General features: G+C 38.1%; 1 protein-coding gene across 1 annotated transcript; it reads left to right on the top strand.

Moving 5' to 3' along the window:
* Positions 1-4,295: 4,295 nt before the first annotated feature.
* On the top strand, positions 4,296-18,065 carry LOC103447981 (chromatin-remodeling ATPase INO80-like). The gene is made up of 23 exons (XM_008387209.4): positions 4,296-4,678; positions 4,880-4,967; positions 5,146-5,530; positions 5,648-6,080; positions 6,216-6,416; positions 6,572-6,682; positions 6,998-7,419; positions 7,536-7,644; positions 7,760-7,840; positions 7,913-8,085; positions 9,859-9,984; positions 10,542-10,703; positions 10,785-10,842; positions 11,367-11,597; positions 11,752-11,898; positions 13,390-13,941; positions 14,094-14,351; positions 14,448-14,555; positions 15,346-15,440; positions 15,537-15,693; positions 17,009-17,206; positions 17,320-17,478; positions 17,590-18,065. Exons 1-23 carry the CDS (start codon positions 4,619-4,621, stop codon positions 17,803-17,805), a joined length of 4,530 nt encoding a protein of 1,509 aa, XP_008385431.1. The 5' UTR covers positions 4,296-4,618; the 3' UTR covers positions 17,806-18,065.
* Positions 18,066-20,580: the final 2,515 nt, after the last annotated feature.

Below are 20,580 nucleotides of genomic sequence, written 5' to 3'. Positions count from 1 at the left end.
TCTCTCCATAAGACAATTTACTGCCCTACTACGGTACTCATAATTGATTGACTCTTATCTCATATGATACAACGATCACCTCCTTAGGATAGTAGCACACCGGCTCCAGTCAACTACGATTGTGTTAAACTCTCTCAAAAGACTCACTAAATCTCTAAGTATGTTATGGGTCACTTGAACTTGTATGATTCTGCCACAATAGGATGAGGCCTTTAGATGTAGAAGTGACTCCTTAAAATAGTCGTGTCTTTTCTTGAACGGTCAATATTTACATCCCTTCAATCAAAAGGCAAAGGTTGCATCATTTATCTTTATTTGAACATCCACAACCTTATTAATGAAAAGCCACAACTCATCAAACATAATGTCCAATCGCATAAAATAATTTAATCAGTTTGAATTAAATCTTCCAACAAAGTAAACCATGTTTGATTATTTTGATACTATTGTGAAGCATGATCCCAATAGCCACCATTAATTTGTTGCATATTGGATGCATAGTAATTGACAACATAAGTATTTAAGGGCACGTTTGTTTGACAGGATTAGCAAGGCTTGGACTGGACTAGACTATAGTCCTGTGCTTGGTGTGCATCCGGATTAGCTTTAATGAGCTTAACCCGGACTCGCGTGGACTAACGACCTCCTTAGCCGTTCTTCGCGAGGAACCCCAAAATTGGGCGGACTCGTAAGCTAGAGCAAACCGAGAGAGATCTTCCCTTCGTCCTCATCGCTGCCTTCCCTTCGTCCTTCGTCCTCATCGCTGCCTTCCCTTCGTCCTCATCTCAGCGTCCCGTCGAAGCCGGTGCGGAAGACGAGTTCCGTGGCCAGAGGGGTCACAAGTACCGCCCCGTCGTCGACAACGATCGGGCCGTGCTCGAGATGTCGCCCATGGATCCTTCCTCCTCCTCTTCTTCGTCGTCTTCTCTCCCGGTTCACCAGACTTCCCTCAAGTATGTGTGTTTTCTGTATCTAAGACTTAGGGATTTGAATGGTGGTTTAAGAATGAATTTTGATGCGTTATGTTTTTGGTTTAATGGGTTAATTGTCGAAAATGAGTTAAACCCACAAGTTCACTTGATGATTTAAGCTTTGTGTATGGTGAATTCTTGTCTGAAATCGAACATGGGTTAAACCCAGAAGTGCAAGTTGATGCTTTAAGCTTTGTGTATTGTTAATTCTTGTCGGAAGTCGAAAATGAGTTAAACCCACAAGTGCAATTGATGCTTTAAGCTTTGTGTATTGTTAATTCTTGTTGGAATTCGAAAATGAGCTAAACCCACAAGTGTAATTTGATGCTTCAAGCTGCTTTGTGTATGACGAATTCTTGTTGGAAATCGAAAATGAGTTAAACCCACAAGTGCCCTTGCCAGAATGTTGTTTCTTAAGTGAACTGAGCTATTGAATTCAAAAAATGGGAAATCATAAGATGCTTGGATTCTGAATCCTAATATAAAGCTCTGCCCAAATAGGAGAGTGCTGATCTTGTTACAGCACAAATTTGGGTTAGACTGATGAAACTGTTGGGGGTGGTTTAGGTTTAACTTAGAAAATCTTGTTCCTTACAGCACAAGTTTAGGTTTAACAGTTCTTTTTTTATTATCCTGCTTCTTAGTCCGAGACTGCACCAAACGCTTCACTAAGTTAGTCCAGCTTAGTCCAGTCTAAGCCAGTCCAGCTTAGTCCCTGCAGCTAGTCCAGTCTGAGACAGTCCGGCGCAACAAACACACCCTAAGGGTATTGGGTGGGGAATGCAAGTTTGCTCGATTGAGATAAATCATGATAGTTTAAGACTTAAACCATGTCTGGACTACCGAATAAAACACGACAGTTTCATTTTTGGATTTTTATCACAATGGTATACAAAATTGACCTATCAAATCAAAATGGTCTCCGAATTTGAAATTGATCAATTTTTTCCTTGAAAATAGGTCCCACAAATCAATTTGGTCACTATGTCTTCTCTCCGTCAAATACTTTGTTAATATATTGACATGGTACACAAATGAGACCTATATATTGTTGGAAAATATTAGTACTTAGGTTTATTTAGTATTTGGGTTTTGCTTGTTAGTTTAGGATTTGGGCTTAGCTCATCCGAGTTAGGGTTTCTTAGGTTTAGTTCTTTATAAATATTGCTTGTAATTTAGTTTGAGAAACAAGTTAGTCACAATATAGTCTCTTAGGGTTTTGTAGCCGTTTCGGCATTCTCGTTTGTTTAATAATATTCTTATTATTTTGTTAGTCTCGTTCGTTGCACACTCTGATATTCAACTTGGTATCAAAGCGGGTTCAATCCTTAGGGTTCAATCCGTTCTCATTGGTATCAAAACCAATCCCTGGTCGGATGTATGCCGACGAGGATGTCGGACCCCTAAGGGGGGTGGATTGTAACATCCCACATCACCTAGAGGAGTGGATCATGTAAGCTTTATATGTATATTCTCATCTTTTCCTAGCATGAGGCCTTTTGGGAGCTCACTAGATTCGGGTTCCATCGGAACTTCGAAGTTAAGCGAGTTCGCCTGAGAGCAATCCCAGGATTGGTGACCCACTGGGAAGTTGCTCGTGTGAGTTCCTAGAGTTCCCAGAAACAAAACTGTGAGGGCGTGGTCGAGGCAAAACCGTGAGGACGTGGTCAAGGTTCAAAGCAGACAATATCATGCTACGGTGGAATCGAGCCCGGAATGTAGTGGGGGCCCGGGCTGGGATATGACAATTTATATCTAATGAAGCAGCTATATTAGTAACAAAATTTTTAAGCTTGATAACATGTTGGATTTTAGAATGATGATGTACAAGAAAATAAAAAATGTAAATAATTACAAAAATTATTTTTTGTAATTGGCTAACAAAGTTGAAAAAGTAAAAAGTGATTAGTTTAGGCTAAAACTGCTCGAACCAAACTGTTGAACATCAGATTCACTTGATTCATATTCCTTTGAGATTTTGTTAAAACCAAATCGAACAACATCGTTATATTATAACTGATTTGATCGTTATATCATAAATTTAAAATGATAACTATAATTGTATACGAGGTTCAATTTTGATTATTATTTCAAATTTCTTAAAAAGGGTTTACATCATAAATGATTCTTGAAATTGACCAATACATCAAGATGATTCCTAAAATTAAAAAGTGATTATTGTAGTCCTTAAAGTATGTGTCGCAAATCAATGTGATCATTCATTCACGATTTTGTCAAAAATTTATTATGTGCTGCCGTGGCACATAAATGGGTCTTACAAGTCATTTTTTTTAATCACAAATGGTCTCTAAAATTGACTTACACCATCAAGATGGTCTATAAAATTGAAAATTGATTAATGTAGTCCTAAAATAGATGTCTCAAATTAATGTAGTCATTTGGTGGTAACTTTGTAAACAAATTTGTTATGTGCGGATGTGGCACGTAAATGGACCAACAAACTCGGTTCCGCAATCATGAATTAGAAATAGGTCTAATAATTTAATAATTAATTAAAAAAATTGTCAACTCAGAAACTTGGTCCTGCAATCATCTCTTATCTCAACCCATACTCCTCTACCTCCATCTATGGTAGCCTTCACCGTCTCTTTCCTAAAAAATAAAAATAAATAAATAAATAAATTTCTCAAGACATCCATATTTACATCCTTTGACATCCTTTATTGAATTGACCAAGATGGAGACCACCTTTGGTGACGGTTTGGATTGGTGACGACTTTTGTGATTCTACCGTCATCATTTGAGCGATCGACATCCTCATAACCTTAATCTTAGAAAGCTTATTGAGTGCTCGCCCGGGGATCTTGACGACATGGAGAACGACAAGCTTTGCCTTGAGATAATCTCACTGTGCAAAAAGGTTTTTATGACAATTTTTTTAATTAATTATTAAACCTAAATCATCATATAGTAGATTTTTTGCCAAATTGTAACAGAATGACCACATTAATTTGTAACACATATTTTCAAGGATTACGTTGATCAATTTTCAATTTAAAGGTCCATCTTGATTGTGCGGATTAATTTCAGGTGCCATTTGTGATAAAAACTCTTACATCTTGTGGGCTCTATTTATGTGTCACATTTGTACATAAGAATTGTGACAGAAAAACCATATTGATTTGTAACACCTATTTTCAGGAACTACCTTGATGAATTTTCAATTTCAGAAACCATCTTAATGATGTGAGTTAATTTTAGAGATTACTTGTGATATAAATTTTTCTTAAAAATCACTAGAGCTAGAGTTAATTCGATGATGAAAGCAAATACTATTAAAGTTCAAGTACCAAAGTGCAATTCAGGTATACTCGAGGGACCATCGTAACAATTTAGTGTTTTTCTCTTTCCCCTTTCCCGTAGGCGGTGACAGAGAAAACTGGGGCTGTGATGGCCAGAAGCACCCAATCAAAATCTACTCGTCTTATATACTATAGCAAGGAAGGGCATATTTCCTCGAACAATCTGGCTATTTGAACCGTGGCGGAGGGGCTGCGACTGAGGATCCGCCGTACAAATTGGGGCTGTGAAAGCAGAGGTTTGGCTGCAATTGACGACCTAATCGGCGACGGCCGCCGGTTCGGCGTTCTGGAAAGACCTAGGTGGCCTGGTCGACCCAAAAGCACATGGACCACCGGAAGCAACCCAAGGATTCTCTCTCCTACTCCAACCTTTTCAATCTTGAGGTTTGTCCCTTGAATTTTTCTAGCATGGGTTCTCTTTGTTTGCTCGAATTACAGCGTTTCTTGTCCTTTTTGCTTTTTCTTTGAATTGGTAAATTTTGTGCTTTAATGTTTATAATTCACTTGTTTTTGAATTGGGAATGTTGAATTTTGTTTTTTTTTTTTTATGGACTAAAGTTTGTTGATTTTTGTTGCACATTGTAGTCTTTGATGAACTTTCAAGTTCCCCGACCGGATGACGATTTCGATTATTATGGAAATAGTAGTCAGGATGAGAGCAGAGGTAGCCAAGGTGGGCAATTTGTCTTAGTTTTTGGAGTTAAGCTTTTTATGACCAAATTTATTTGTTTTTCTGCTTGAAAATTTGCATGTGTGATATACATTTGTATATGGTTGCTGTCGGTTGGAATGGTGATTTGCGGACTTATAGATGTGCATGTTTGTGATTTTTTTGCCGGTTGTATGTGTAGATGGAGCTGTAGGTAATGGGATGATGTCTGACAGAGAACTGAGTTCAGTGAAAAAAAGAAGGCGATCCCAAAATAGTGACTACGAGGACGATGACAGTTATTACGGGACACGCATTACAGAGGAAAGGTATCGATCAATGCTTGGAGAACACATCCAGAAGTACAAAAGGAGGTTCAAGGATTCCTCGTCGAGTCCTGCACCAATTCAGACGGGGATTCCAGTTCCAAAGAGTAATAAGGGTTTAAAATCAAGGAAACTGGGCAATGAGCACCGGGGAGGGATATATGAAATGGAAACCTCATCAGAGTGGCTCAATGATTCTAATCCTCAAAAACCCGGGAACCACCATGATGGAGATTTGGTACCACAACGTGGCACCGATAGGTTTGCTTTCTCCTCTAGTTTCCTTTTCAGCATGAGTTATTCCAATCGCTAAGCATGTGCATGATGATTATATTAAATTATTTGGTTATTATATTTTCATCTCTGTATTTCATGCAGAATAATCTATGAACCTCCTTATCTGGATATAGGAGACGGTATCACTTACAGGATTCCACCAATTTACGATAAGCTGGTGTCGTCTTTGCACTTACCGAGCTTTTCAGATTTTCGGGTGGAGGAAGTTTACTTAAGAGGCACATTGGACTTGGGATCCTTGGCAGAAATGATGACTAGTGACAAAAGGTTGGGTCCTAAAAACCAGGCAGGGATGGGTGATCCCCATCCCCAGTATGAATCCCTTCAAGCTAGACTAAAGGCATCGTCCACTTCAAATTCAGCCCAAAAGTTCAGCCTCAAGGTCTCTGATATTGGGTTAAACTCTTCCATCCCAGAGGGTGCAGCTGGAAATATAAAGAGATCTATTTTGTCTGAAGGTGGAGTTTTACAGGTCTACTATGTGAAAGTTTTGGAGAAAGGAGACACGTATGAGGTTTGTGTTCCTTCACTTATGATTATCTCGGGACAATAATGTTTCTTTGCTGGTGGGTATAGGCTGGGTTGTGGGTGTGTCTTCCTTTTCATGTGACATCTTGGGCTGGTTTCTCATTAATGTTTTGTCCTGCAGATCATTGAAAGAAGTCTACCGAAGAAGCAAAAGGTTATTAAAGACCCTTCTGTGATTGAGAAGGAGGAAATGGACAAGATTGGGAAAGTTTGGGTAAACATAGTAAGAAGAGACATGCCAAGGCATCATAGGATTTTTTCAAATTTTCACCAGAGGCAACTAGGTTATGCCAAGAGGGTCTCAGAGAACTGTCAAAGAGAGGTACTTATATGTGTACGCCCTATGTAGTCTTCTACTTGTTTCCCCTGCACAGAATGTGAGATGTGGATTTCAATACCCAAACTTGGGGATTGGTTTTCATCAGATGGCATTTATAGTTCTTATACTGAAGCTGTCTACTTTTTTATTTTTTGTAGGTGAAATTGAAGGTCAGTAGATCTCTTAAACTGATGAGGGGTGCCGCAATTCGTACAAGGAAACTAGCCAGAGATATGCTACTATTTTGGAAGAGAATAGATAAAGAGATGGTATCCTTCCTTTCTCCTTTCTGAAGGGAATTGAGTACAAGAAGCTTTTTATCCTATTGCTCTTAAATTTAGTCATCTTTAATGATGTGTAGTTGCCTGAAATTCATTTTCTTGAAAATTCATGTCTAAAGTTCTGTAGATCTTCTGTCAGATCATTCCCTTAGAGATTTAACTGTCTATAATTTTGATTATTATCAGTATGGAAGGCTATCTTGCATTATTTGGTTGTAATGTGTACTTACTATCTGTTTTTTTTCTTTCTTTTGACAAAACTTGGTAATTTTTTATTTTAATTTTAAATATGGACACTTGCAGGCGGAAGTGAGGAAAAAAGAGGAGAAAGAAGCAGCTGAAGCTTTGAGGCGCGAACAGGAGCTTCGAGAAGCAAAGAGACAGCAGCAAAGGCTCAATTTTCTTATACAACAGACGGAACTTTACAGTCACTTTATGCAGAACAAGTCAAGTTCACAGCCGTCAGAAGATCTGCCTGTTGGTGATGGAAAAAAAATGGAGGAAAAAGCATCTTTAAGCTCCTCAGATGATGAAGCTAATGAGGAAGAAGACCCTGAGGAAGCTGAACTGAAGAAGGAGGCTTTTAAAGCAGCTCAAGATGCAGTTTCAAAGCAGAAAAAGATAACTAGTGAATTTGATAATGAGTATTTGAAGCTATGTGAAGATGCTGAACCTGAGGCAGCACATGATGTTGCTGGAGCTAGTAGCATAGATCTACATAACCCGTCAGTTACTCTTTCCTTTATTGTTTTAGTATTGCCTTTCATTCGGACTCTATCAGGAAATTGGAGGCAAGGCTTTTTCAGTCAAATTGATAATGTTTCTATTATTATATGTGCAGTTCCACAATGCCTGTAACATCAACTGTTCAGACACCGGAGTTGTTCAAAGGATCCCTTAAAGAATATCAGCTGAAAGGCCTCCAGTGGTTGGTTAATTGCTATGAGCAGGTTCGTCTGTACCCAAATGGATACACATAATATGTACAAGTACAGTTTAAATTCCTTGATTCGTTTTATTGTTTATAGGGTTCATTTCTTTCTTTTCTTTTCTTCTGTTTATCAGGGTTTAAATGGCATCCTTGCTGATGAGATGGGCCTAGGAAAGACCATCCAGGCCATGGCATTTTTGGCTCATTTGGCTGAGGTAATAGTTCGACTTGGTGTTTTATGCATAATGATTGTCTTTGGTGTAACTTGGGTTTCTTGTCCTATCCAGGAGAAAAATATTTGGGGGCCTTTTCTGGTTGTTGCTCCTGCCTCTGTCTTGAACAACTGGGCAGATGAAATTAGTCGTTTCTGCCCTGACTTAAAAACTCTTCCATACTGGGGAGGACTTAACGAGCGTCAGGTACTTAGGAAAAAGATCACTGCTAAAAAACTTTACCGCAGGTAAATTTCTTTGCCCTTGCTATCATTTTACACTTTCAAGAGAAGAATAATATGAATGGCTGGTCTTAGAAGTAGATTAGTGCTTGAGACGGTGTCTGAGCAGGCTTGCAACAGTCTGAGGCCTTAGATGGAAAATTTAGTGTTTATAAGGAATATATTAACTAAGTTTTATACATCAAAAGTTTCTTAGCTAAATCATATTTCTTTACTTTTAGAAAATGCAATTGTGAACAAAGAAAACAATACTAATAAAACAAAGAACTATATAGGTTTTAGAGAGCATTGTGTAATAAAAAAAACAATAGGACCTGTAAAACTGGTTGTAACTCCAGCAAGATTTGTATAATTTCTTCTTATAGCTCTTTAAAAGAAAACATTGTTTCAGTTAATCATTTTTGAACAGTGAATCCGAGTCTTTGACCAAACTAATCACTAGGCCCCCCCCGCCTGACCCCACAACATTTGGGAGGCGAGAAACTCTAGCATTTGCTAGGTGGGTACCGTAGGAGACAGTCGAACTGCAGACCACTTGGGAGCAAACCAAGGACCTGACTGCTAGACCAACTCCTCTTAGGTCATATTGGTGTGGACTGAAGATTTAGGTCATTGTGTTTCATTGATGCGTATGCTTATTTGGGAAATTACACCTTTAAAGCCATTGAATAAGAAATGAATAGGGTTGTTTTGCTAGGCCATTGTATTTCATTGATACATAAAATGGTCAATAATTGAAAAAACCTCCTCACTTCAATCAGTAGCATTGGAAGTCATCCCTAGATTAGTGACAAATAAGATTTGGAGGCGGTAGAGAGAACGGTAATTAGAGAGTGCCACTAGATTTTTATTTCTCAAAAGTACGCCTTAACTTAAGGGGGCCTTAGGTGACTGCTTAAGGTGCTTTACCCATGAGCTGGCCCTGGATGGTGTCCTATTCCATTAATTCTGTGTCTTGGTAATTTTGTTTTTCTTAGATATTTTAGCTATATTAAAAAGTATTACTGTACAATTTACTATGGCTGACCATGTAAGGAAGTTTACAGCAATACGTGTTGGTTTTTTATTGTTGTGTTAGTATCCCTTGTGCAGAAAACATTAAGGACACAATAGGGGATTGACTGATTGTTTGGAATTTGGAGAACAAAACTATATACATTATAGAAAAGTAAAAGGGATCTGTTCCAAAAAGTCCTTCTGCATTTCTCCCTAGTGTTATTTCTTCCCTAAGTTTCTCATGGGGAGAGTGCAGATTGACTATTTTGGGGTGCCAATAACAGCACCCAAGTAAATGTATGCATATTGATTTGATTGTTTTTTCATGCACCACACATAATATCTAGAAGTGACCTTTAGGGCACAGAAGCTTAGTATGCTGGCCTCTGCCAAATCAATTGCATGTTGTCATGTGTGTTGCTGAACTCTTCATTTTGTCATGAGTTGATCTCTTGATACTCTTGTTCCTTTTCTTTCCCTTTTCTTCACCAAGTAAAACTTGATTATATGGGTGAAGCCCAAATACACAGGAACTGTACACAAGTTAATTGAAAATCAAAAGAAACTGCAAATTGAAACAAAGAAAAAACAGAATTGCGTATTTCCTTGCTTACCACTCAGCAGTTGAACTCAATTCTAGTAAAGAATACTGCACCCTTTGAAAAACACTCTTTTGTTTATGATTTATATATGGTAAAGCATGCTAATCATCCACCCAAGCAATCCCCTGCTTTGTTTCCTGTTATTTTATCAAATGATTAAGTCCTTTTAATTTCTTTGCAGGGATGCTGGATTTCATATTCTCATTACCAGCTACCAGCTGCTAGTGGCTGATGAAAAGTATTTTAAACGTGTGAAATGGCAGTATATGGTATTAGATGAAGCCCAAGCAATCAAAAGTTCTAACAGGTTTGGACTGAAATCTTCTTTGATGTTTATTAAGGGGTTTGAACATAATCATACTCCGTGGTCCTCCATTATTGTGGTATATTGAGTTTATGATGGAGTGATATCAGGTGCCACAAGATGAAACAAATTTAAGAAACCATTTTATTATTGGAGTGCCAAATATCCTTAGATTTTCATGTCTACCGGGTGTTTTTGTTTTTGTATTATTTAAGAAACCATGTTCATCTTAGGGTGCCAAATATTCTAAGTAAATGAAGGTTTATTATTTGAGCATCCAAAGAAGTGTCCAGGGGTGTACATGACGTGTTTTTAGTTGTCCCAGCATGGAAATCTCTTATGGAAGTAGTTTCCTACAGCTCATTGATTTTACATTCTTGTAGATTTGATAATATTTGTGGTTTGGTTCCCCTTGATCCTAGGACCTACCATTTATATTAAGTACGACTCAACTACAACTGCTGACATTTGAAAAATCCCTCTGATTTCATTTATTTCATTCTTGTCTCTTAAATATTGTGCGTGCTCATCCATATCTCATTTGATATTTGATCTTACAGCATAAGATGGAAGACACTTCTAGGCTTTAATTGTCGAAATCGTTTGCTACTTACCGGTACACCTATCCAAAATAATATGGCAGAGTTGTGGGCTCTACTACATTTCATTATGCCAACGTTGTTTGACAGCCATGAACAATTCAATGAGTGGTTTTCAAAAGGGTATGCATTTTGGACCTGAAATTCGTGCCTACAAACTCAAAAGTATTTTTGTTAATTAATTATTTTCTCAAATATTTCCAGAATTGAGAACCATGCGGAACATGGGGGTACTTTGAATGAGCACCAGCTTAACAGATTGGTTAGTACCCTGACTTGATACATGTAATCATTAATAAATTTTTGGATTGATTGCAGTTCTTCCTTGCCCTTCGGTCTGATCTAATGTTCCTAATTTGATAATTTTTGAAAAATGCTGGCTGTCAAATATCTCCTGTTTGCAAGATCTGCAATTTGTGAATAGGAAAAATGTATATAGTCCACTTTAAAATTCTGACTAAAACCAGTGTGTGTTGAAGAAACTTCTATGGAACATTCTGACTAGAAAAGAGTTGATTATGTTTTTTGTTTGACAATATTGACCAAACTATAACTTTCTGTATTGTAGAAATCACGAGGCTTATATGATATCATTTCCTATTTCACCATTCCATCTTACTTATCTGTCGACTGTACATAATGGGTTAATGTACTGTTTTAATCTTTTGTAGTGATCCCAGCGTTGTTGCTTCACACCTCTCTGTCATCCAAATATCTGACCTGTGCTATGAGATCTGAAATTTGCTCAAACGCTTCTAACTACTTCTGTTGTTATTCTCCTTACAGCATTCCATTTTAAAGCCATTCATGCTGCGCCGAGTTAAAACAGATGTGGTTTCTGAGCTGACCAGGAAAACTGAGGTTACCGTGCACTGCAAGTTGAGCTCTCGGCAACAAGATTTTTATCAAGCTATCAAGAACAAAATATCTCTTGCTGAGTTGTTTGACAGCAATCGCGGTCATCTTAATGAGAAGAAAATTTTGAATTTGATGAATATTGTCATTCAGCTGAGAAAGGTATGCTATCTAACTAGATATCCATTGTGGTTTTCTTTTGTCATAAATTTATGTAGTCTATAGGATGCGGTATAATTATTAAACATGTTTTAATTATGTTGTTCTATTTTCTATAATATTGTTCGTATCAAGTGTTCTATTTGTGCAATGATAGGTCTGCAACCATCCTGAGTTATTTGAGAGGAATGAAGGAAGTACATATCTGTACTTTAGTGAGATACCAAATTCTCTTCTAGCTCCTCCATTTGGGGAGTTGGAGGACGTGCACTACTCAGGAGGTCAAAATCCTATAACATATTCGGTACTTTCTAGATCCTTTTTCCTATTACGCAATTATGTAGTTTTGTTTAGTGCATAGGTGAAATAATCACTTGGCTTGCACACTACACATGACATACTGGTCAATGAACAAAATGGGAGAGAGAAAGAAAGAGGGGGTGGTATATAGGTGTTGTGGGGAGTGGTGGAGTGAAAGTTGAAGTAGAGGGAGGCTCATGGGTAATTCCATTATTTGATGAGTAATTTGCAGGCATAACATCATTTCATGTCATTTTTCTGGCGCAAAAAATAATTTTAATGTGATCTGCACTTGTACTTTCCATATATTGTTGATTGTTTGAGCTATTTAACTTGATTTAGGAATCCGGGGGGTACTCTATTAGTGGTGGAGTGAAAGTTGAAATAGAGGGGGGTTCATGGGTAATTCCATTATTTGATGAGTAATTTGCAGGCATAACACCATTTCATGTCATTTTTCTGGCGCAAAAAATAATTTTAACGTGATCTGCACTAGTACTTTCCATATATTGTTGATTGTTTGCACTATTTAACTTGATTTAGGAATCCGGGGGGTACTCTATTAGATTTTAAAGTTTGAAGGAGTCATTAGAGCTGGTCAGAAAGTGCAAGGGGAAATGAAATGGCATTTGATTTCAATGATTTGTATGTACTGTGTACCGAGAGATTGAGTCAGAAGTTTCATATTTTACACCTCCCAATTTACTGGCTCCCCATATCTTGTAATCTTAAGTGATAATTTATCGAAGTGAAGTAAAAAACCAAAGACAACATTCCCTAAACTAATGTTTGATCACGCAAACCAATATTGCATGACATAACTTATTCTTGTCAGTCATGTCATGTTTACTTTATCTGGCTTCTCTTCCATTGTGAAGTCAAATCTAGTTCTTTAACTCTTTTCATGTGAGCCAAGAATTTATTTATATTTTGATTCGAACACTCCTTCACATGTGGGTTCTCTCTCCACCACTAAAGCCATACATGTGAAATGCAACCTATGTTAGGTTCAATTGCAGGATTCAAGCTCACCATTATTTTCAAAAGTTTATGTTGTTAGGTAGTGAGCTAAAGATATGTAGCCTAACAATCATGATGGACCACGAAACTTGTACTTTCAAGTCGCTCAAAGCTATGTCAAAAATGTTCCTTTGTGTTCTTATAACCTTTAGAAATTAAGTTCCTTCACGTTCTTTAACCTCTTAGAAATGTTCCTTTAAATAAATGCAGATTGGACCTATATGTAGAAGTGGGTATTTTTAATGATATCTGAAGAGGAAATTCAATACCTGCTTCTATCAAGTAATATGATGTTATTTATTGTACGAACTGCTAGCACAATAACTGTTTGTGACATAGGAGTTTTTCCAATATACTTATTCACCTGCAGAAATAAATTGAACCAGCTGCGTCCATGCGCTGGCATTTGTGCTTTTACTTTTCGTAACTTACGTACTGACTAAACTTTTAAACGGATTTTCTTTGTTTCATCCAGATCCCTAAACTTTTCTATCAAGAAATTCTCCAGAGCTCTGAAACTTTGTGCTCAGCAGTTCAACATGGTGTTTACAAAGAATCTTTTGAGAAATATTTTAACATATTTTCACCGGGAAATGTTTATCAATCGACACTCTTGCAAGAGAATAGCTCATCTGTTGGAAGTGGAACTTTTGGCTTTACTCGTATGATGGATCTGTCCCCTGCTGAGGTGGCATTTCTAGGAACTGGTTCTTTTATGGAGCGACTGATGTTTTCCATTGTGAGATGGGACCGACAATTTTTGGATGGGATTGTGGACTCACTAATGGAAACCATGAATAATGATTCTGAATGCAGTTATCTTGAGAGTGGAAAAGTGAGAGCTGTTACACGAATGTTGTTGATGCCTTCAAGATCTGTAACTAACTTTCTTCAAAAGAAATTGGCTACAGGCCCTGGTGATGATCCATTCGAGGCTTTAGTTGTCTCTCATAGTGACAGGCTACTCTCTAACACTAGGCTTCTTCATTCAGCATACACATTCATCCCACGAACTAGAGCTCCCCCGGTATGTTTATATTTATTCATGTTACTTTCATTTTTTTCTTTAGAATTATTGTGGTTATTCAGATTGACCTAAAGGAACAGAAAAAAAATTGTTGTTATCTTTGTTAACACTAGATTGATGTTTACTTGATCAAGATTGTATAATGTTGATAGGTCAATGCCCATTGCTCAGACAGAAACTTTGCTTACAAAATAATTGAAGAACTACAATACCCTTGGGTGAAGAGGTTGTTTACTGGGTTTGCACGCACATCTGACTTTAATGGACCCAGAAAACCTGAGACTCCACATCATTTAATTCAAGAGATTGATTCTGAACTGACTGTTTCATGTCCGGCTCTTCAGTTAACGTACAAGATTTTTGGTTCTTGTCCTCCTATGCAAAGCTTTGACCCAGCAAAATTGCTCACCGTAGGACTGCTTATCCTTTTTTGGTTTCTTTCATATTCTTTAGTGACCACTTTTTTTTGTGTTTTTGAAAAATGAGCTTTTCTACTTTATATATAGGATTCTGGGAAACTTCAGACGCTTGATATACTGTTGAAACGCTTGAGGGCGGACAACCATCGTGTTCTCTTGTTTGCTCAAATGACAAAGATGCTGAATATTCTTGAGGTAATTCATGTCTTATTGGACCTTGGTTGCTCTAGGTTTGTGGATTCACAATCGGTTTTATAATTTGGTTCCCATTTCAACCATACGTAACTATTATACAATGATTTTCACTATAATTTTAAGACAGGTGTGATCATGTTAGTCAGAATCAATGTTTCATGGATAACCCTGCCCGGGCGAAAGCTAGGTGGGAGGCGATTGCCTCTTGGGACCAAAATTATTAACATATAATTATATATATATATATATATATATATAATACAATACTTTGTAAAACAAATATATCCATTGCCATTCAAAAGTGCACAAGTCACAAACAAGTTTAACTCAAACATTTGGTTTTAATTTAAAAACCCTGCCCAAAACGTCATTTTGGGTTTGGGTAGTTTCTTATTTATATAAAAAGAACGCCCAATGGAACGCTTCAGCTGCACCTCAGCTGCCTAGGCGCGTCTCGACCACGTCTAGGAGAGTTTAAGCCTACTCCTGCTTGCCAGAGGCGTTTTCATCATCGCCCGCCTCCAAAGCTGCCTAGGCTCTCCTTAAGACACGTTTTTTAAAACACAGTATACGTGATGTGTTCTTTATGTGCCTTAGGGAATTTTTATTTAGGGTAGTTGCCCTTTAGTTTTGTACCTGTTGATAAGTAAGATGGTCTGACAAACTTGAATTAGATGTTCCCATTATGCTTAAGTTAATTGAGTTATTTGCTAGACAGCCTGTCCTTTTGGAAACTTTTACTGCACCATAGTACAATTTGTATTTCTCATGCTGATAACTCGAAATGCAGGACTACATGAACTACAGGAAATATAAATACTTACGACTTGATGGATCTTCCACCATTATGGATCGGCGAGACATGGTCAGAGACTTTCAGCAACGGTAGGGATTTCATGATCAGATGAAGGCTTTGATGAGCAGTGTCTGTTCTCATCTCACACTTGTTCATTAACATATTAGATGATTGTCTTCTTGCAGGAGTGATATTTTTGTGTTCTTGTTGAGTACAAGAGCTGGTGGACTTGGCATTAACTTGACAGCGGCTGATACTGTCATATTTTATGAAAGTGATTGGAATCCAACCCTGGATCTACAGGCAATGGATAGAGCTCATCGGCTGGGTCAGACAAAAGATGTGAGTTTATGTGCTGAATCCAACCATAGACTTTTGGTTTTCCAAGTTTTGTTTTCTTTGATAAAGACAATTTATTAATATCCCCCTGTGTTTTGACAAAAACGCCAGTTTCTCCCTGCAGTTGTAACTGGGTTACTTTTCTCCTGCGCTTTCATCCCGCATCCTACGTTAACATATTTCCATTATTAAAACCATTAGTTTGCTTATGTGACACATATTTAGGGCCTACAGATCCAGTGGTATATCACCATTTGGATACGTTTTTTTTTTTTTAAAAAATTACAATTAAAATCTAGAAAAATGACTCAGAAAAAAGGAATCTTTTGATAAAGGAAAAAAATGGTTTGAAAGCTTTAATTAAATAAGCCTCTACACCATCCTACCAACTGCCACCACCAAATCCACTCCCTTATCGCAGCCACCAGCAACCCCCTTCCCCTATTGATTCTACCCCACCCACCCCCATCCCTTAAAATTTCAGTGCCATGGTCCACCCTCTCCCTAGAGCCCGGTTCATCATCCAAACCATTGCACCCCAGACAAACCTCACCATGCATTCAGGCCAATCCCAAACTCCCCCTTCCTGGTGACCCTTTGGCGACCCAAACTGAAACAAATCCCCACTGCCCACAAACCTCCTTCCCAAAAGGATCCAAATACTCCAAATATGAAATTTCATTTTTGGTGGTCCTATTTCCAAATTTTATGGCTTTTAATTTGTTATTAGGCATATTAAGCTTCTTAATATCTTTGGGTACATGTGAAACTTCAATATCATCTCCATTAGGTTTGAAATATTAGACAACTGGGTAATTTGGAAGTAGGCATTAGGGGAATGGGGAAGGGGTAGTGGCGGGAGAGAGGCGTTGCATCTGCGGGGAAATGGGGTAAGGATGCTGTGTAGGGGAGGAGAGTGGGTGGGTTTGCCAATGCGGACATGAGATGGGGATGGTTAGGGTGGTGGGTATGCTATTTCTTTTTCTACATTAAAAAATTTATAAAATTACTAAAAATGTAAGCAAACTATTGGTTTATATGACGGAGAGGGTAACGTGAGACACAAGATGAAAGCACATGGGGTAAACTGAACTAGTTTAAGTTCAGGGCGGAAAGTGGGATACCAATAAAAGCCAAATTATAAACTTTATTGAATGATTACGTAAGAGGGAACAAGACATGAGATGCCATATAAGCAAGGCGTCACCAAAGCACCATACAAATGGTTTTACATATTTTATGGTCAAGCCATTTGGAAGATGTAAATGCATTTAAGTTCTGTAAATATAATTGTAGATTTCATGTATTCATCGTGCAGGTCACCGTGTACCGACTTATTTGTAAAGAAACAGTTGAAGAGAAGATCCTGCAAAGAGCAAGTCAGAAAAATACTGTCCAGCAGCTTGTAATGATGGGTGGTCATGTTCAGGGTGATATTTTGGCTCCTGAGGATGTTGTATCTTTACTTCTGGATGATGCTCAGTTGGAGCAGAAATTAAGAGAAATTCCGTTACAGGTGCTTTTTAAGTTCGCCTTTCAATTCTTTTGAACTTTAGCTCATTTCGTGACAGAATCTGTGTTGCATTCTAAAATTTGGTAATCCTAATTCGTATCATATGGTTTTTTCAGGTTAAGGATAGACAAAAGAAGAAACAAACAAAGGGTATACGAGTGGATGCAGAAGGTGATGCCTCTTTAGAAGATTTAACAAACCCTGCATCTGCGCCTCAGGGAACCGGATATGAGGACTCTCCAGATATGGAAAAAGCAAAATCTAATAATAAAAAGGTAATGATTTTTATCTGGAATCCGTTGTATGTACAGGGATAACAACTGGCAAAGTATAATTGCTATTTATATATGTTCCTTTGAGTTCTGCTTATTATCACGTGTGCACAGAGGAAAGTGGCAACGGGCAAGCAAACTACAAGGCCGAAGAATTCACAAAGCATGGACGAACTTGATTCATATGAATTGGATGATACCTTACCAAATACTGATCCACAAGCTACGAAACCCAAGAGGCCGAAGAGGTCAAAGAAGAGTGTGAACGAAAATCTTGAGCCGGCATTTACTGCAGTTTCGGAACAGACCCAGTATCCACCACGGAGTTAGTTTGGATCTGGTAGTTGCAGAGCAGAACCCAGGCAAAAGATATCGCAATTACAAGGGCAGTCCATTTGGCCCCGTTGTGGCTGGAAACGACGGGACCATAGTTACAGAAAACAAAGCCAGAGCTGTATGATGTTTGTACAATATATTCATAATATGTTCAGGGTTGAGTGGCCTTCAAATTGTAAGATGGGGAAGGGTTGTATCTTCTTTTGCACACCTTAAGCAGCAGTAATTTATGCACACCTTCACTTTTGCCTCGACTCCAGCCGAGTTGATTCTCTTCCAGCACCGTGGCTCCCAGCCACGTTGTCCCACGCCTCGAGTCTAACCGAGCCATTCCACTTAGTCAAGCACGGCTCCAGCAGAAAAAGAAAAAAAAGAAGGAATATTTTTTTTTCTTACCTTTGGCGCGGCAAGGAGAAAAAGACAACAGCGATAAACTCTTCGCAGGCAAGCAAAGAAGACGACCAGGGGATGGGGAACAGTTTCCTTTGGGTTTCTCTTTCTTGTTGGGAGAATAATTGCTCTTTGGGTTTATTTAATCCTCTAATTAGTCTAAAATAAGTTCTCGAGGCAGTTGATTTCCCTTTTCAGAAAACTTTAACTTCCAAGTCTAAGCCCAGAATTTAAGGCAAATGAGGAAATATTTCTATGCTCGCCTACTCAACTTCGGATTTATACACTTGATGCCCTTTCTTACACGCATCACATCAGGTGTAGGGGCATTTGTGGAGTAAAAAATAATATGCAAAAACTTGGAGCTAACATGTGGCATTTTACCAACGAAAGACGAGAGTGCCTTTATTAAATTGGCGAGGTCCGCATTTAATCCACACGTAATTCAACATCTCTTGAGGCCTGAACAGCTGGATACAATCTCATCAAGCTTTTGTGCCCATAGCAAGGAGAAAAATCAAAGGTATTAAAGATATGGTTAATTACTAAATCCTATCTTTATACTCTCTTACTTGAAGGTCAACTCTATTAAGTAAGGAATTACAATCAAATTCAATCTTGAATCCCACAAGACATTATTTATTAAATTATATCATGTTGTTGTCAATAGTGGAAATTTTTTCCAACTTGAATTTTCCATTCTTGTTGAAAAATAAAATAAAATAAAAGGTGGTCATGAAGTACTAACTCTTGTGTTGGGTACACCTGCAGTCCATTTGGACCTTGAACCCCTGGCCCAGCAACAAAAAGAACTATTGTATTCTAAATCGGAGGCAGCAAGAAAATCTCTAGCAATACAAGCAGACATTTTGCCAAAGTTCAAAATTTAATCCCGCTACCACCACCAAACTCGAGACTGGTGAAATTATTCTTCATCTGTCCCAATTAGAAAGGAAAAAAAAAAGCATATTGTACTGTTTCGGCCACAAATAAAAACAAGGCATGCTATGGCAAAATCACACGATTCCAGTTCATCAACTTCTAAATCCAATTAGGATTATATCCCAAGGTCGACGATCAACCCACTTCACTCCACACCCATCCGAGGGCTCGGAGTCAACTTTCCCCGAAATGCGGCTGTCACGCAAATGATCCGACTCAGAAATATGCCGATAAGCGCGTCATCTAACATGCTGATATTACCATAACAATCGTGCGAAACAGAATAGGACACAGCTGAAGGCCACCAATAAAAAATTGCATTCATTGTCAGCGCCAAATGATCAATTTACCATGCTCCAGCTCAGTGATAAGATTGATGTTGCTCATTCTCCAATGCCTATAAATAGAGCTAGAGGCCTTCAAGCTCAAGACTTTCATTAAAATTAATCTCTACAATTATACAAACTTCAAGTGATCCTTCAATTAACCCAACTAATTTTCAGTTAGCAAAACCCAAATTGCTCTTCAGTAAAAACCTGTAGCTCTTCAGCTACAATCCTAAAGCCTTCATTCGAAGCAAACATTGTTTATAATTCCTAAGATCTAAAAATTTTACAGTTATGTCACTTTGTGGTATGAATTGGTTCACGTGCAATTCCAACCACCCTGATCACCTCTATGAGGCAATGTTTCCTGTTTAGTCTAGCTCGATACTAGCGATCTTGGTAGACTCCTTTAGCATTATCTTTACGTTTTCAAGTTTATTTACTTTTCAAGTCATGTGAACTGGCTTTTGTTGGAAAGGTTAGGGTCTAATTGCTATATTAAATCACATGAAAAATAAAGAAATAATTCATGTAATCATATATCACAATAATGCATGCACATGAGTAACCAATGTTAAATGAACATGATATAATGAATTAGAAAAACCTAGAAAATATGGTCGAGGCAAGTGTTGGACATTTTTTCCTTAAGACAAGTTTACACCCCAATACGGTGCTCATGGTTGATCGGCGCATGTCTCCCAAGATACAACGACCACGTCCTTGTAATGGTAGCACTCCCAATCACAAGGCTCCATGAACCACGATTGTGTTTAAAACTCTCATATGGACTCAATGAGACTCTCTAATATTCAGTGCACTTTATGTATGATTATGTAAACAATGAAAAGTTCTTATGTGATTATAGGGGGGCTTCCCTATTTATAGAATGTGAGATACCTCTTTGGAAAATATGTGACTATTCATGAAGAGTCAAAAGCAAAATGTTGACCATGGCATGCCAATGACATGCCAAGCCTCGCAAAATGTCGACCATGGCTTGTCATTCCTCGCAAAATGTCGACCATGGCATGACTTTGACATGCCAAATTGCACAGCAAGCATGTCGAAACGCGTCGAAAATCTTCAAACAATGTCAAGTCCCATTTTT

The sequence above is a fragment of the Malus domestica genome, chromosome 11 (genome assembly GCF_042453785.1).
Source record: "Malus domestica chromosome 11, GDT2T_hap1".
In the NCBI taxonomy this organism is placed as follows: domain Eukaryota; kingdom Viridiplantae; phylum Streptophyta; class Magnoliopsida; order Rosales; family Rosaceae; genus Malus; species Malus domestica.
This window is presented reverse-complemented; position numbering and strand designations above follow the sequence as displayed.